Raw genomic sequence first — 18,960 nt, forward strand, 5'->3', positions numbered from 1 at the left:
TGTGCCAGGCTCAGGGAGAGGACTACAAGTCTCAGCATGGCCTGGGGAGCACTGGCATTGTAAATGGCTCCAGATTATGGTCAGTAGTGGGGGGAGGGTTGGCTACCTGACCAGGGGGCCCAGTCACAATTTGTGAGTTTTTCACCCTAGAACTGTAGTATTGGGAATCTTATGTGGACTGGGCCATTGTATGTAACGTGCCAGGCCTAAGCGCCGTTCTGTTCCGTTCGGCCACGGTATATTGTTGGGGTAGGTTTGGTTGTATCCTGGTGGGAGTGATTTATAGAGTAGCGGTATAACCACCACTGAAAACTTGGACTCATTATAAGGTATGGGGTCCATCAGGGGCTGTCCATAGTACCCGCAGTGTCCATGCAAGGCACAGAGTGAGGGGACGTCTCCGACAAATCTGGAGGAAAAAAAAGTGTAAGAATACATCTAAAATTTGTAGATAAATCTGAACAGTGTTTTTGTTTTGTTTTTGTCTGGACATATCCTTCAAAAGGTTCTCTAGGGAGTGGGATAGGGAAAAAATAGTTATAGTGTCCTACACCCAATCCGGCCTGAAGTACCAAGATGACCGCTGAAGAGAAACCTTGGCCTCTCATTATATGTTGGGTACTGGTAACATAGTGGCAACGACATCACTAGCGCCCAACATGTGACTTGGTTATCCGGGAAACCCTGACCCATAATTATGCCCAATTCTTCAGCGTAGGCTATCAATCTGTGACTGAGGGTCTGATCCGCCGGTGGTGGGGGCCATGGTATTCAGATCACTGCAACCGCTTTATTTGAAAGATATTGTCTGATCGGGGGTGCCCTGTGTTTAGCGCCCACACACACACACACTGATTTTGTATTCTTAGGTTATCACTATGTATGTTCCAGAAAGCCCTTTAAGATTAAGCCCCCAATAAAGGAAATTAAGCAGCTTGTTCCTCTGAAGCCACATCAGCAAAAAACAACCCAAACCAGGCGCTGGAATCAGTAGGACAAACCACGGACTCCTCTCCTTTTTTTTTCCAAATATCCTGTAAATCACAAAAAGGTGCCAATGAATTCCCATGAAAGTAAATTCACCAGAAGCTTCATTTTATTTCGGAGTTTGAGTCGGTAACTTTTTTCCGACTCCACTCCAAATTGCCGGTCTTCTTTTGGCTTTTTAGCTTTGCACGTTGCGGCCTAAAACTTGTTGCAGGTCCTAATAAATTGGGGGCAATTTACAGTTTCTTGGTGTACATGGAAATATTTGGTGCACGGCCATTTTTTGGACTCAAAGGTGCTCTCTCTGCGCTCCGCTCACTACTTTTTGTGAACGTTCAGAAGGTGGCAGGGAATCCTTAGCCTGACACATATAATACAACTCACACAAAAAAAAAAACCTCAAGTTCTGTAGGAAGTCTGCACTAGCATCTGACTGGTGTGGATTTCCATTCTGATGCATAGGAATACACTTGAATTATTATCGGCATTTCGTCATGTCAGGATTTCACCTGCCCTCCTCTCTCCACTCCCCTCCACTTTCTGTTTTTTTGCTCATTCCAGTATGGAGCTGCTGCTCTGTTCTCTTAGGATTTGCCTGCAGAGATGATACTCTGCCCTGGAAGCTTTAGGGGGCATTCTCACAGAGTAACACGGCGCTGATTCTGGCACGATAACTCACGTAAGGGCTAGTTCACATGGGACCAAAGGGGCGTGTTTGACGGCGGAATCCACGTCCTAATCCGCCCCTTTACAGTGGTGGTCTATGGAGACCACTAGCGTTCTTTTTTCTGCTATCGGCAACTGCCGATAGCGTGAAAAAAAGAAGCGAGCTGCCCTTTCTTCAGGCGGATTCTGCGGCTCGCTGAGCTGCGGCTTCCGCCTGGCAGCCGCGACCTCCAATGTCGGCCCATTCATTTGAGCCGACTCCATGGTGGGGGAAACCGCAACATCGTGGCAGGTGGGTTTTGACCATATTTTGACTTGACTCCGAGTCAAAATATGGTCAAAATCCGCCCCCGTGTGAACTAGCCCTAAGAATCAGCGCTGTAAACAGTATCCCATTGACTTCAGTGGGTTCCGTTTAACGCGCGTAACACATTGAAGTCAATGGAATTCTGTTTTGCAGCGCTGATTCTTACGCGAGTTATCGTGCCAGAATCAACGCCGCGTTACTCCGTATGAATGCCCCCTTACACTAGTGTTTGGATCCTCATGGGAACCCAAATGACAGAGACCCTGTCTGCTTTAAAAATTATTTACAGACGGACTCCATAGAGTATAATGGGATCTGCTGGGTTCTGTTAATGTTTTTATACTGAAACTGGCAGAGAGTAAAGTCCTCTTTGCAGGACTTTTCTTTCTGCTGATTTTAAGCGGAATATGAGCAGAGTCTCCGACGCAAATGGGAACCTAGCCTTCAGGACTCGTTCACATCTTCGTCAGTAATCCCCTGAACGGACTACCGAACACATTTGCAACCGGTGTACAGTGAAAGCACACGGATCCTTATAGACTATAATGGGGTCCGTGTGCTTGCCGTGAAATCTCCGCAGGGAACATGCAGACAGGAAAGTATTTCACAATCTACATTCCTGTCCGCGTGACTTGTGCGGAGATCTTGCGGCAAGCACACGGACCCCATTAATAGTCTATGGGGTCTGTGTGCTTTCACTGCACACTGCTTGCAAATGTGTCCGGTAGTCCATTTGGGGGGGGGGGGGGTCCCCATGTGGACTCCCCCAACGGATTACCAAACGCAGATGTGAACCAAGGGTTAGAGTTTATAACCTGAAAGCCATATGCAATGAGACGGTTTTGAATAGACTATAGATGGCGAGGAGGTGGGACTGAGTCTTCTGTCTGTAATGGGCACCAGCTGTAAACACTGAGGAGAGAGTGTGAGCTGTATCTGACAGAGCAAGATAGAGAACGTACTATTGGGCTTAAGCTACAAGTCTGTATATAATCTTAGATGGGAATATCCCTTTAAGAGGCCAATGTCTTCTAACAATTGTGGCGCAGATTGCAGTACAGAACTCCAGTCTTGATAAATTCCCCTCAATAAATGGATGTGTGTGTGTATATATATATTTTTTTTATAATTTTATTTTTCTCTCTGCAATGTCTGGTTGAGTTTCATTGAAACTTCTCCCACTTTGCTAGTACTGTAATACCCTGCAGTTTGTCTGCACGGTTTCATGCTGGAATATCTGCAGTGCCCATTTGCTGGTTGCGATCATACTTTCTTGTTTTTACGATACAGTAGCAGATTTGTTGCGCCACACGGACAATGACCTACAGACCTCTTTGGTACTGGGTTCTGCAGCCATGTCTGTTTCTGTGGGGTCATGGATGGAGCACTATTCTCCTTGTCAAAGGTGACAGGATCTGCAATGGACACTTGGACACAGGTGTGAACATCGCCTTACTGTTGCCATAATGTTTTCTCAGGACCTTTCCTGTTACTTACCAAGACAACAACTGGTTTGGTTAATGTTGGGCTACAGAAAGCGACAATGAGAAGCTCAATAGACAATAAATCACAACACTTGAGACATTTCTGACCAGCCCATCACACCTGACACTGCAGGCAGCATGTTATAGAGCAGGAACATCTGAGCTGGTTAACACTAGGGGGCATATTTTGCTCTAACAGGCACGTATCAAGATTTTGACTCTTAAACTGAATAATCTTCCCGTATAGTTTTGTTATTAGGGGTCCAGTATAACTTGTATTTTATTAAACCTCTGCCAGTCCGGTGTTTAGGAGCCCAGGGGGTTGAGGACTTTTTTTTTTTTTTTTTGTATGAAAGGTCCTCAAGGATCTTCCCTAGATTTTTTTTTAGTGGTGGTAAATGAAATTGTGTGCTCCATGTAAACTGCACGTCCTTGTTCATAACCACTTTATGGTTGGGGTCTCATTTTACAGCCAGTAGATAATGGGGCAAGATTTGTAGGAAACATCCACATGTTGTGAGTAAAACCAGAACTGGCAGTTTCAGCAGCGCTACCAAAGACTGCCATGTAGCTCTGCGGCTCTCTCACTCATTCACGTGGAGGGAAACGCATTGCTACCCCATGTGCGGTGACATCTAGTTGCGAAAAACTTCAGCAGCCCTCTATCTCTGTGCAACTATGGTAGAAATTGCAGTCACCGCACCCTCAGTGTGACTCCATTCTCCTACATTGGGGAAGGAATCACAGGGTGACACAGTGATCTTTGCTTGTGTAGTGGGACTGGCACCTAATGTCTCCATGTAGCCAGGGCTTTCTAGTCACTAGACCAAACCACTGATTTAGGCCCCGTTCACACGGGGCACGGGATGGCGCGGTAAGCCGTGTCAGAATAGGACCAAAATGCGACTGAATCAACCGTGGAATCTTCCTGAAGAAAGGGCAGCTCGCTTCTTTTTTCCGCTAGCGGGAACAAACCACTAGCGGAAAAAAGAACGTTAGCGGTCTACATAGACCTCTATTGTGAGGGGGCGGATTTTGAGGAGGATTCAGCGCCAAAATCCACCCCGTGTGAACGAGCCCTTAGAACCTTATTTTTCCACAGCTCAACTTGGACTCTTTCATAAATGGCTGACGGCCATGGTAGATATAAGCAGGAAAGCTCCTCTAAATCATTAAAGAGGACCTTTCATGGTTTGGGGCACAGGCAGTTCTGTATACTGCTGGAAAGCCGACAGTGCGCTTAATTCAGCGCACTATCGGCTTTCCCGATCTGTGCTTTGAAGAGCTTTCGGTGCCAGTACCGTAGCTCTTTACAGTCAGAAGGGCGTTCCTGAAAGTCAGTCAGTCAGGTATGTCCTTCTCCACAGCAGCGCCTATCGCACTATACAGTGTGAGCGGGGAGGAACGTCCCCTCCCCTCCTGATAATACTCGTCTATGGACGAGCAGAGGGAGGGGGCATTTCTCCCTGCTCACACAGTACAGCACGATAGGCGCTGCTGTGAAGAAGGACGTACCTGACTGACTGACTTTCAGGAACGCCCTTCTGACTGTAAAGCGCTACAGTACCGGGACCAATAGCTCTTTACCCTGGACACAGATCGGGAAAGCCGACAGTACGCTGAATTCAGTACACTGTTGGCTTTCCAGCAGTATATAACACTGCCTGTGCCCCAAACCCATGAAAGGTCCTCTTTAAAAACCTATTGATATACTTCCTATGAAAGTAAATATGTAACAAACTATACATCTAATTATATAATATTATTTTTATTAAAAATTGCATAATATCATTAGAAGTAGTAATTTTATTTTGGAGTCAAAAACTATTTGACTTCACCCAAAATAGGTTCTGACTCCACAGCCCTAGCTATGTCCTGTAATGCAAATTTCCCCAGCATGTCTATTAGGGTGAGTTCACACGGAGTTTTTTTGGAAAGGATTTTGAGGCCGTATCCGCAAGCTGGAGCAAACCGACTCCCGCAAAAAGAAGCGAGATGCTGTTTGGCCTCATGATTCGGCCTGAAGACACTCCCTCCTCCCATCTAGGCCCATTCATTGGGCTAATCCCTGAGCGGAGTGCGCGACCGGATGCTAGTGCAGTGCGGCTACCTGTTTTTTGGTCCAAAACCTGAGGCAGCCTCCGCTTCAGGTTCCGGACCAAAAACCCTGTGTGAACTTACCCTTATTGTAGCATGTTTTATCCTATGGGTTGCTAAGGTTTAAAGGTGCGGGATGTGCTACAGGAAAAAAACATCCAATTTCAGGCAGCTTTAGCGGCAGTCATTTTTGGAAGGCCATGTTGCTGAGTTTGGTGGCAGTACAGCTCTTTCTCTATTAGGAGGCCCCGGCGTTAATACTAAAGCTTTAAGTAAAGTGGGATATTCAATTTACAGGGCAACGGCACCTACAATGGTAGTTATTAGGGGAGGGCCACGCGGTCTGTTGAGGGGATTGTACTATTGGCTATGTCTTATAGATGCCGTATTTGGTATTGGAGTGCTGCATGTTTGATTCTTTAAAAAAAATGCTGTGGATATTTTATTATCTTTGCAGCATTGACTTCAGCGGTATAGACATGTCAATATATATTCAAGGAACAGTTGTATACATGTAAATGCCCCTTCTCACGCTCCCACTGCATTATGTATGGTCCAGCACACTTAACATGTTGCTGGCGTGCGGGTTGGATGGTTACAGTGTAAGCTTTGTGTTCAGACCCCTATACATGTAGCACCTCTTTAGATCTGCCCTGTCTGGCTCTGTCATCATTATACATTTGGATTACATAAATGGATCCTTTGTATGACAAACTGTTCCGTGAACATATTCCCATCTTGTTAGTCAAGTATTACCAGTCTGCCATGCTGCTGCCTAGAACATACAGCTCAGTGACGGCTTTAGATGGGAGCCAGGCTTGTTGTTAGGTCAGGGGCTATTTACTTTATAGGGCTCAAGAGCCATCTGGAGCCAAGGACTGCACCCGATATCCATGTGTGCTACATGTGAAGTCATGGGTGACAGGATTGTAATGTGTGAAATCTCCCAATACCTGCCCATATACTTGTACTGTTGTTAGTGCATATGGACTGCCTAGAAGAGAGGATTCTGCTTGTCCCTGCCCCCTCTATTGAGAACTATTAGGCTTAGGGGGCATTCACACGGAGTTACGCGGCGCTGATTCTGGCACGATAACTAGCGTAAGAATCAGCGCTGCGAAACAGAATCCCATTGCGTTCAATAGGTTCCGTTTAACATGCGTAACACATTGAAATCAATGGGAGGCTTTTTAACCCATTGATTTCAATGTGTTATGCGCGTTAAATGGAACCTATTGAACGCAATGGGATTCTGTTTTGCAGCGCTGATTCTTACGCAAGTTATTGTGCCAAAATCAGCGCCGCGTAACTCCGTGTGATTACCCCCTTAGGCTCAAAAAACTGCAGCAATCCTCAACAAAAAAGTTGCCTTTTTGCATCGTCAAGCCTCAGCCTTAAAGGAGTTTTATGAAATTTAAAAACTTAAAATATTTAAACCCCTTTTAACCTGACTGAAGATGTGAGAAAATTATTTGTCCTGAATATTTCACTTGACACCAAGTGATTCCATTGGCACGGATAGGACACCACCAGTATGTAGGGGCACACCATCAGTATGTATGGCATGTTATTACTGCACCTCCTGTAGTTCAGGGGGTGCTCAGCAGTCATCGGGGTGGGGGGGGGTCCAGAGTGTGACTGCTATGTGCATTAATATGGCATATGGACAGGGATGGGGAAAATCATTACATCTGCTGCCAGCTTTACAAGACTGATATATGATGCTGTTCATTTCACAATGGTAACGTTTGCTTGTTGGGAACGCACGGAAAGGCATCATTAGCACTCGATATATGTACCCACGTGGCAGTCAGCTGATGGGGTGTCTTTACTATCATTTAGGCTGCTATATATCGGCATACCACAACAAAAACTATTACTGTGACCAATTGGGATGTTGCAAAGGTATTCTCACACAGGCAAGTTTAGCATGATGTGAACAGGCACCCGGTTAAATGAATGGGCCTAGTCCGGAGGGTGCTGTCGCGAGGCAGACACTGGGGCTGAATCAGCTGCAGAATCCGCCTGAGGAAAGGGCAGCTCACTTCTTTTTTTTTTTTTTTTTCCCGTGGAAAAAAGGAAGCTAACGGTCTACATAGACCTCTATTGTGAGGGGGCCGATTCTGAGGTGGATTCGGCGTCAGAATCCGCCCCCTCTTGCCCCATGTGAACGAGCCCTAACAGTGACCGACTGGCACAGTGGGGTGGAGGGTTCTGCCCGTGAGGGCTTACAATCTGAAGGAATATATGGACACCGGTGACCTTCCTGCTGCTCATATACACGGTTGCAAAACAATGACCCCTTCCAGATTGAGGTAATGTACGTGTCTGTCTGGTTTTTCATTGTTTTACGCTGAGGCCCCACTTTTTTCTTTTTTTTTGTTTGCGTGTTTGTAGATCTTGCTGCGTTTTTTGCGCCAAACCGATAAGTGGCTCCAAAAGGAATGGGTAATATCTAGGAAGCGCTTATCAGCTTTTCCGCAACATGGGGCCTCAACCTTAAAGTTTTTTTGTTTTTTTTTCCCTGTAAATCTTAGTGATGGTATTTTTGTCTTGATTGGTTGTCACTGGATTGTCACCACCATGAGTGCAGGACCTGGTCTGGCCCTGATTTCCTTATTGTGGCCGGGTTATCTGAAGATGAACATGCGTGAGAAGATAACCCAGCCACAATAGGGAAGTTCTGACCCAGACCATAGAAAGTTCCTTCTTTCATGGTTGTATATATTGGCAACCGATCAAGACAAGACTGTCGCTACTAAGATGGTGAGAGAAAGTCTTTAAAACTCTGCAGAATCCTTTATCTTTGCAGAATGTTCCTGTACTTAGAAAACAATTTTTAATAAGTTGAAGTGAAAAGGGCTTAGATACACGATATATCTACATCATGGACCTCGCTGAGTTTTCTGGGTCACGCACTGTAAGGTATTGCATTACTTGCTGGATGTCACTAGAGAGGAGGGACAGTGTAAATAGGTGCCAATATATGATGAACTTGATGCATCTTTAGACTTTTTATGTAACTTTATACCACCTATTGCACCAAATTTGGGCACAGGTTGGCACAAAGTGTCTATTATATGTGGCTCACAGCATGCATTCCACATTTTGGCACAAACAAATCCTGAATTCTGGCACAGTGACATTAGTCTCTGCCATGGTCTCCCCTCCCCCTCCTGTGTAGTCTGGCCGTGCAGTCATTCTTCAGTCCCTCTGTTTCCTACCAAATGTATTTTTAGCAAGAAGTATGGGACAGGTGGAAGTAGGATCAGACGGTTTCCATAGAAACATGTACATTTACATTGGAGCTGCAGGCAGAGTTGGTCCCCTCCCCCTCCTCTTTGGAAAGTGTAGGAGCTTATGTTTACCAGGAGACCGTAAACAGATTTGTTCTGTGACTCATAAATGGGATATGGAGGAATCCTTGTTCTGCTGCAGAAACAGCCCCATTCTGATGTATTACATAGACTTGTAGAAAATCTCTATATTCACATGTGGTGACGCCAAAGGAATACCCACCAAGGTCTCACAAGTGGTAGTCATCTGTGGAGATCTGCTGCAGATATGTCTGTGACAAAATGGCCGGTCTCCACCGTGGCATTAGCCCCCTGCCGCTACTGCAGTTTTTAATCTTTGCATAGCTTGAAAACCACTGTAGAATAAGGACAATGGGGTACAAACCACTATGTCCTGAGGGGGTGTGGATAGCATGTGTTAAAGTTCTACCCCCTTCACCACAACATGTGGCCTTCCAGCACTGACATACCCATAACCCATCCTCACCAGTGCGCTCTGTGCTGAGAGCACAATGCCATTCATTTTATGGCAGCCATACTTATTGTTGCTGCAGGCACTTTTATATGAAAGGGACCAAGTTACAAACAGATCCTGCTGATGGGGGATGTTCCCAAATAGGCCATCAATATCAGACTACTGGAAAACCCCTTTAGGCCGGGGCCCCACGAGCTGTAAATGCCGTGGTGTTATACAGTATAGGCAAAGTGCATGGGATTGTTTATTTTCTTTCCTTTTCTCCCTCCCTCATCCGTTCTCCATTATGTTTATTTCTCTATTATATTATTGTACCGTAATTGCATTGATTTGTCTTGTTTTCCCTGCTGTTTCCTTGTTATTCTCGTCCATATTGGACGTGTTTCTGTTTGTTGTGTGGTTGGCTGGGCTGGGGTTTCCGGCCATGTCCTACCTCTCTGATGTGTATTTGCTCTTGTTTATATTTATATTTAAATAAAGAATTAAAAAAAAAAAAAGTCTGCGGAGGAAAACTCCCTGAACTTTCTCTTCAAAGCACTGCATGAAGAACCGCAATGTGTTCTCACTGCGGTTGTTCCCGCAATGCTTTAGCGCAGCGTTTCCGGCCTGTGGGGCCTTAGACTGAGCCCCCATGTTGCAGATTTTGCTACTTTTTGTGTTTGAGCCAAAGCCAAGAATGGCTACTAAAGGAGTGAGAAATATTTAGGAAGGTCTTATTCTTCAACCTTCTCAATCCATTCCTGGTTTTGACTGGGAAGAAAAAAACCAGCAAAATCTGCAACAACAAAAAAGCTGTGTTTCTGCGATGCCTCAGCCTTAGGGTATGTTCACACAGAGTTTTTGCAGGCTGATTTTTTTTCTTTAATGGTAGAAGAGAAAAACATGACATGGTGAATCTTCACGCAGATTCTGTCCTGAAAAACCCTTTGAAATCAATGGGAGGCAGAAAAAATGCGACAGATTTTCAGGTCCATATGGTTTGCTGCTGCAAAAAGCACTACAAAAAATATGACACAATCAAAAACTCGTCATGTAAAAAAAAAAAAAAGCCTAAGAAATTTTTTTTCTAATTCCTGAGAAGCAGTTTTTTTAGGCCTTCAAAAAACATACCCTTAAAGGGGCTCTATCAGCAAAATTATGCTGTAAGAGCCCCACATATGCATTAAAAAGGCTATTCAGGCACCGCAAATGTTATTTTAACCCCCTCCCTGTTTTAAAATAAAACCATAAAAACATATTTACACACATAAAGAGGCCAATACTGCATAGTGTGGTTACGGGACTTAACTCATATATACAAAGAAAACAACCATATCCACAAATAAATATAAAAGTATATTTTATTACTATCCAATTAAAAAGTTTTTCACATGGACATACAATAATACATTACATAAATAACATAAAGTAAACGGGCTAAACCGTAAGGTTTATAAGTGCCAGCAAGCCAAAGTGATGTGGCTGAGACAAAGACATAGGTATTTGAAGTCAGTATTTAGCCATGGGCAGGGCAACTAACGGGTTAATTGAATAGTATACATGCATACATATATACCATGATAGAAAAAAGGACAACTAGTCCATTAATATGTAAAGTTACACATGGCATAATAATCAAAGATCACAGAACTCAATTATATCCCAAAGTGCCCACATATGAATAAGAGATATGCCTTAGCTCACCTTAACATCATATAAACTGTCCGACACGCGTTTCACCCCTGCTACAGGGCTTCGTCCAGGGACCACTCTTTGTCTTTGTCTCACCCACATCACTTTGGCTTGCTGGCACTTATAAACCTTACGGTTTAGCCCGTTTACTTTGTTATTTATGTAATGTATTATTGTATGTCCATGTGAAAAACTTTTTAATTGGATAGTAATAAAATATACTTTTATATTTATTTGTGGATATGGTTGTTTTCTTTGTATATATGACATAAAAACATATTTGTAAATCATACCTATCGTGCACGGTGGGCGGTCCTCCATGGTCCGACATTATCTTGCTGTCACGCCTTCCTCTTCTTTCTTTCTTCCAGCGACGTACTGTCCTCGCTCTCCCGAGCCTTCATCTTCTTTTCTTCCGGAATGAAGAAGTTCGCGAGCGTGCTGTGCATTTGCAGTACACTCGCGTAGTTCTAAGGGGTAATTAGAACTACAAGAAAAATGGCGGGTGCGTGGTAGCGCTCCTGAGGGAGCGATACTGCGCACGCTCGGGATTTGAACACAACCCGCCGGAAGAACACTAGATCAAGGCGGGGAAGAGACAGGACAGGAGAACGTCGCTGGAAGAAGAAAGAAGAGGGGAAGGTGTGACAGCAAGATGACGTCGGACCGTGGTTTATGGTTTTATCTTAAAATGGGGGGGGATTTAAAATAACATTAGCGGTGCCTGAATAGCCTTTTTAAAGGCTATTCACGCATATGTGGGGCTCATACAGCATCATTTTGCTGATAAAGCCCTTTTAATTTTCTTAGCTCTACTTAATGTAAAAAAAAAAAAAAATCCTAAAATGTTGGGGGGGGGGGGGACAAACATGGACCAGGTCATCCTGCAGTTATAAAAACCTGCATTGTAAGAACTGAACTCTTACTGGTTTCTTTAACCTCAGTGTAACATCTGAATACAGCTGTAATATAATACAGTTCTACGACTTTGTGCTAATTCTTGCTGGTTGTGTCTTCTCAGGTTCCTTGCTCCTAGAGTCCAAGATAAATCCGAATACTGCATATCAGAAGCAGCAGGTGTGTATTGCGGTGTCTCCGAGAGAGCTCTTGAATGTACAATCTGAGGTTGTTCTTTTCCAGCTTCTGTTTCTGTAAAGTTTATATAAAATCTTTGCCTGGAAGAAACTTAGTTGATGCAGTGTGACCTCCTTGTGTCTTCTTGCTGTGCCCTGTCTTGCCATAGTGTATGACCTGTGTCATGAAAAGGCTACAAATTTGATGTTATTAAAGAAGGTTTGTTCCTCGCCCATTTTTAAAGAGTGTTTTATACTGATGTGTCCATCAGAGAGGTCATTGTTGTGTAACCTGTGGGTGTTCAACAACAAGACCCCCTGCACAGATCGACTGTTTAGACAACCTCCGAGCACCAGAAGCTGCTGCAATGGACAAGGAACACGTGCGCTACTCTTATTCAAGTAATAGCAGCGGCAGTGCAATTCCCCCGAACTGCCACTTAAAAGGATCAGAGCGGCAACTCTGATCCTGTAATAGGCGTAGCCTGTGCTCGCTCCTCATCCACTGCACCAGCTTCCAGAACAGCTGACTTGTGCGGCATCTTGGGGTTGGATCCCCACAAATCGCATATTTGTGACCTTTCCTGTGGAGAGGTCATCCGTATGAAAACTCCATTTGGGGCCGCCTCCTCAGCTGTTTCTGTATCAGGCAATGACTGTGTTACAACCTACATGATGAGATGGAAATTATCGCTTGTTTGGTATAAGCGGGTAATCCTACACCTGACTAGAATGCTGTAAAATTCTTTCTTTTATTCACTTCATTTTAATTGACAAGAATAAACTATTAACACTTCTATTTCTGAAAACACTTACTTTGCAACATTTTTTTCACATCTGCCTAAAACTTCTGCACAATACTGTATATATTTCTGTGCTTGGAAAATGTGTCATTTTAGGCCGTAGCTAAGTCTTCTGTTTGGTTTTTGTGCAGGATACGCTGATAGTTTGGTCTGAAGCAGAAAACTATGATTTGGCCCTCAGCTTTCAAGAAAAAGCCGGCTGTGACGAAATATGGGAAAAGATTTGTCAGGTAACGTCTGAAGTGACTCTTCTTTCTGTGATACATGTCTGAAAGCTATCATACCTTCGGTAGCACATGAGCTATCCACAGGAATGAATTCATGGGCTGTCAGAAATGAGTCTTCACTTTAGTTTATCTTTACATACAAAAAGTATTCAGAGACTTGGGACAGATTTATTAATACTGTCTTGTATGTAGACAGCTTGGAACTAAACTAGATCACAGTGGTGCACGCCAGATAATATACAGTATTTGACTGCTCAGGCGCTGCTTCCTATATACTGCCTCTTGGTTTCCTAAGGCCTCGTTCACACGGGGCACGGGACCGCATATTTTGGTCCTGATTCTAATGCGGGAAGCCACGTCAGAGTAGGACCAAAATGCACCTGCCACTTTTGTCGCGGCTTCCGACAGTCGCGCCTTCCCACTCCGGAGTAGGACCAAATGAATGGGCTGGAGGGTGGTGTCGCGAGGCAGACACTGGGGCTGACTCAGCCGCGAAGTCTGCCTGAAGAAAGGGCAGCTCGCTTCTTTTTTCTATGAGCCAGAACATACCGCTCACGGAAAAAAGGAAGCTAGCGGTCTACATAGACCTCCATTGTGAGGTGGCGGATTCTGAGGTGGCTTCGGCGTCAGAATCCGCCCCCTATTGCCCCATGTGAACGAGCGTTTACTGTAGATTAATTTTTTGGTGTCCAAATCGAGCCTCACTTTGGTGCATCTCAGGCCCAGTTCACATCTGCGTTCGAGCCCTTTAGTTACACTCTCCACGTGAAAAATGTGGAGAGAAGTCCTGCAAGTGGCACTTTTCTCTGCGCATTTTTTGTGCGAAAACCACATGGACCTCATTATAGTCTATGGAGTCTGCTGGTTTCCTAAGGTAACCGCTTTTTTATGCGGATTAGGTTTCCGTTTGGGGGGAGGGGGTCCCAAGTGATCTTACCTTTTCTTATATACGGTATTAATGCAGCTAGTATGATTTTGTGTATTGTATTTTATAGGTTCAAGGGAAAGACCCCTCTGTGGAAGTCACGCAGGACCCCATTGATGAATCAGAAGAGGAGCGCTTTGAGGAGATGCCTGACACAAGCAACTTGATTGATCTTCCTTCTTGTGAACTGAGTAAACTTGAAGAGATTGCTGACCTTGTTACCTCAGTCCTGTCATCACCTATCCGTAGAGAGAAGCTAGCACTAGCCCTGGAGAATGAGGGCTATATAAAGAAACTGCTGCAGCTCTTCCAAACCTGCGAGAATATGGATAATGCAGAAGGCTTGCATCATTTATACGAGATTATCCGAGGAATTTTATTTCTCAATAAAGCAACTCTATTTGAGGTGATGTTTTCGGACGAGTGTATTATGGATGTTGTGGGGTGCTTAGAGTATGACCCATCCTTGGCTCAGCCAAAGAGACACCGGGAATTCTTGACCAAAACTGCAAAGTTCAAGGAAGTGATCCCCATAACAGACTCCGAACTTAGACAAAAGATTCACCAAACGTACAGGGTACAGTATATTCAAGATGTCATCTTGCCCACACCATCTGTCTTTGAAGACAATTTTCTTTCTACACTCACGTCTTTCATTTTCTTCAACAAAGTGGAGATAGTCAGCATGCTGCAAGTAAGTATTTTTTCTGGAGAGCTCGGACACCTCGGTGGCTTTGGCTTTTTACTTGAAAATGGGAGTTTAATTTTTATAGTAGTTAGCCTCATTGGTGCACCAGCCTTAGGCTGCTTTCACACGGAGTAACGCTTTGCTCATTCTGACACACAAACGTGTCAGAGTGAGCACAGTAAAAAAGAATCCCATTGACTTCAATGGGTTCAGTTTTACGTGCGCTACCCATTAAACTCATGTATCACATTGAAAGCAATAGGTAAAAAAGCCTCCCATTGAGTTCAATAGGTAGCGCACGTAAGACCGAACCCATTGAAGTCAATTGGATTCTGTTTTACTGTGCTCACTCTGACACGTGTTTGTGTGTCAGAATGAGTGGAGCGTTACTCCATGTGAACGCAGCCTTAGTGACATGTCCTGTGTGTGACAGTATGGAGACAGTATCACTGAGGTCTATGGAGTATATAGTGTTGATTTGGGTGGTTGCTGGGGGGGGGGGGGGGTTGTGTTTAAATGGTAAGTATATCAGTGTGTTTAGGTCAGGAATTACACCTGACCAATTTATCTAAGGTTGTCCAGTCACACCATTTTGTTTATTTTTTTCCTCAATTCAAGAAACTTTCCAAATTCTTCAAATAATCACCTGTCTGCCCTGGCGCTTCCCTCACCGTTTTATGTACTATGCATAGAGATGTGACTGGTCAGCCAATCTCTTGCCATAGTGAGTCCCTACTGTATGATCATTTTTAGGATCTGACCATTGCCGTGTTATCTGTAGATCAGGCCTTCCAAATAAACCCAGCTGCGTGAGAGAACTGTGACCATGGCATTTAGCCTGGCACTTTGGCCTTTTCATTGCTAACCTTTGCCCTTCTACCTGCTTACAACCTACTAAGTAGTGGTATTGTAGCTGTAATGTCCTGCACTTCTGCCACTAAGTAGATGGCCTGTGTGTAGACTGCTAAAAAACAAGGATCCCAAAGCTGGATTTCTTAGTCAGACTCCCACTGATATGATATTGGTAACCTATCAGTAGTATGGAACTGGAAACTGCTTTAAGTTGAGGGCTCCACATTGTGGAAACGCTTTTTCTTTTTTTTTGCGGATTTTGCTGCGCTCTTTTGTTTGTTTTTTAAACCAAACCTAGCAGTGGCTACAAAAGAAATGGGAAATATAAAGTATTTCTCCCTTCTGCTCAATACACTCCTTGCTTTAGCTCAGAAAAATATAGCGTTTCTGCAACGTGGGGCCTGACCTTAAAGTTAAGACTTCATGTTGTGGAAAAGCAGATTTTTTTATTTTTAAATATGTTGCAGTTTTTGAGCCAAAGCCAAGAGTGGATTGAGCAATAGATAAAGTATAAGAGCTTCCTATATATTGCCCATTCCTTTAGAAGCCGTTCTTGGCTTTGGCTCAAAAAAGTAACAAAATCTGCAACAACAAAAAAAAAAAAGCTGCTGGGACTTCAGCCTAAAGATGTAAAACCCTCACGTTGCGGAATCGGCTTTGGCTGCTCCGGAAGGAAAGCAGTGTGTTTTACAGTATCAGCATAGTATCAATACTGAAGAGAAATATCCACACACAGAACAATATATAAGATATATCCATCTTTATTAGTATCCATTAAAAGAGGATATACATAGAAGACTTACAGATAACAATAAGTTAGGGGGATAAGGTAATCATTGCACCAGTTTACCAATGCCAAGGTAAGTATGGAAAGGTATAGGTGATGTATAGAAGATACAGAAGTATACAAAAGAGATGAGGTGGGGTAATCTATATGCAGCAAATGCCAAATTATTGTAATGCCACCAAATCACTGAACTAGTTTAATTGCTAAACATGAAAGTAGAACATACCACATGTACCCAGGTAATTATGGAGACCCCATATCAGCATAGGGAATGAGAGTCTTGCAAGCATTTACTCTATAGATTTAATAAGGGAAGAGGAACACAGTTTATGCTGCGGTTTGTTTTTTTTAGCTTCGGTTCAGTACATCAGCCCTTAGCCTAAGGCTGAGTTCACACTGGATATTTCGGTCAGAACTTTGAGTCGAAATTCGCCTCAATCCTGACCGGAAAAAAAAAAAAAAAAAAAAAGGCTCCCATTGAAATCAATGGGAGCTGGTCAGTTCCGGCTGGTTTGAAAAAAGAGGCGACATGTTCATTCTTTAGGTGGATGTCGCAGAAGTCTGCCTGAAGACACTCCCTCCCGACTAGGCCCTTTCATTTGGGCCTAATCCGTATCGGAGTGCCATGAATGGAAGCCAGTGCACTACATCAGCATCCAGTCGCGGCTACCCGTTTCATGGATCAGAATCTGAGGCGGCCTCCGCTTCAAATTCCGGTCCAAAATACCCGTTTGAACCCAGCCTTAAGGTATTGTCCAGGACGTTGGCTAAAATAAAATAAATAATGCTCACCTACTCCTAGGTCCCTGTCCCATTCAATGCCTTGGCCAGGAGTGTAGCCGCTGTGGTGACTACTGCAGCCGGTCACTGGTACCTGACATGTAACTGAGGACAGTGATGGACTGTGGCAGTCAGATGAGCCAATTCACACCCAGGCATGAGGTCAGAACAGAGGGTAGGCTTGCAAAACTGCTTATTTTTGCTGACCCCAGTCCTCTCCTGGGTTTTTCAATTTGTCTTTTTGTCTTTTTATTTTTTTGCTACTAAATTAATTGATGTAATTCTGATGGATTGTAGCACTCTCTGTAAGCGGCTTACAAGCTTATTGCATTATACCGTTTTTCATTAAACTTTGTAGAAACACGGTATGTAGTAAGGTATTGTATTGGCCATTGCAGTCATCCACAATGTCATGGAAGACGCAGCCAGCCAGCCATAAATGGCTTTCCACATTGTACAAGGACAATCGAGTCAACTAGAACTATAGCCGCTTGTGCGAAACGCCTCTCCGATCTGGCGCTCTCTGCTGTCTGTCTTTAGTAGGGGATTGTCTTCATATTCTACATCAAAACCCATAATCTGCTTTATCGTATCTCAGAGAGGGAGAGAGGGGGAAAAAAAGTAAGCAGCTAAGAGAAACTTTATAGTTTCCATTGTAGCATTTTTTGCCATTAAAGCCCAGAGGAGAAGCCGCAGCACCAAATATATAGAATTTTTTTTTTTTTTTTTTTTTTTTTGTGGATTCCAGATTTCTACAGTGTATATATATTATATAGATAAATAAATATGTCCAAAAATTGGAACAGCAGGGACCTGGCTTGCACCTGCTCCAAGCGCCTAGGATTGGAAAACGTCAAATCTTGATACTGTGGACAATAGCGACCGCAGCATTGAAATAGATTTGGAAAGAGGGGGCCCCCGCCACTAGGTATCATCTTCCTGGTAAACACACTCTGCACATGCCTTCTACATGGCAGCTGGGGACCTCATGTGGGCCCCGTGGTATGCCTTTAGTATTTCCGTGTGTGTCATACATTGCACTATACATTCACCATTTGATACGACTGAGGTCTGTAAAGTTCACCTGATCTTCACTATGAAAGTTTTTATTATATGGAGAATGTATTTTTGTTGTTTTTTGTGTATTCCTGTGTTAGGCTGTTTTCAGTGTCCTCTTTCCAGCCATACCCAGTTCTGCTGCATTTTTAGCCTTTTTGTCCTGGTACGTTTGTGCACATGGTTATGTTATGTACAAATATAGCAAAGGTTTTCCAAGGTAGTAGCATGACAGCAAACCTGACGATGACACCGTGGAGAGCGATTGTGTAATGTGAATACTGGTTAGACAACACATGTAGACATGAATACAATGTACAGGTAATAGCCTCACCCATAACGTCCTCGCTGTCTGTACGGGCTGATCCTCTGAAATAGTCTCAAATAGAAATCCTTCAGTTCTCCTCATCTGTTATACCGCCTAAAGGGCACTGTGATGTGTTATCCATCACTGCCGCCATTGGGGTTTGTTGCTTTCTTTTCTAATACCAAGTGGGAGTTCCAAGAACAGCTGAGAGACCATGACCGTGCATGCTGGAGCGCCAAAGGGTTATTGACCCCTGGTTTAGAGGGGTGTTCCCATCTTATAAAGTGAATGGTATATTGCTAGGATATTCCAATCACTTCATCTGTAGAGGTCCAATCTCCCAACACTGAGAACAATGCTAAAGCAGCACTGTGACCCAATAAAAGTGATGCTATACACAGACTACTGACCGCCTAGAAGGCTGGAGCATGCCCCCATTCTTCTGAATCAGACTGGTTTGCACTTCCCTACCTGCCGCT

The 18,960-nt window shown here is 44.0% G+C and overlaps 1 protein-coding gene across 4 annotated transcripts in view; it reads left to right on the top strand.

Annotated features, from left to right (window-relative positions):
* PPP4R3B (protein phosphatase 4 regulatory subunit 3B) overlaps positions 1-18,960 on the top strand; it is a 34,583-nt gene that overhangs the window by 670 nt on the left and 14,953 nt on the right. For all 4 annotated transcript variants that reach the window (XM_075267590.1, XM_075267593.1, XM_075267589.1 and 1 more), the window contains exons 2-4: positions 12,005-12,060; positions 12,991-13,089; positions 14,082-14,705. In XM_075267590.1, the coding sequence (XP_075123691.1) occupies positions 12,005-12,060; positions 12,991-13,089; positions 14,082-14,705 (779 nt within the window). The remainder of the gene's footprint in view (positions 1-12,004; positions 12,061-12,990; positions 13,090-14,081; positions 14,706-18,960) is intronic.

The sequence above is a fragment of the Leptodactylus fuscus genome, chromosome 3 (genome assembly GCF_031893055.1).
Source record: "Leptodactylus fuscus isolate aLepFus1 chromosome 3, aLepFus1.hap2, whole genome shotgun sequence".
Lineage (NCBI taxonomy): Eukaryota > Metazoa > Chordata > Amphibia > Anura > Leptodactylidae > Leptodactylus > Leptodactylus fuscus.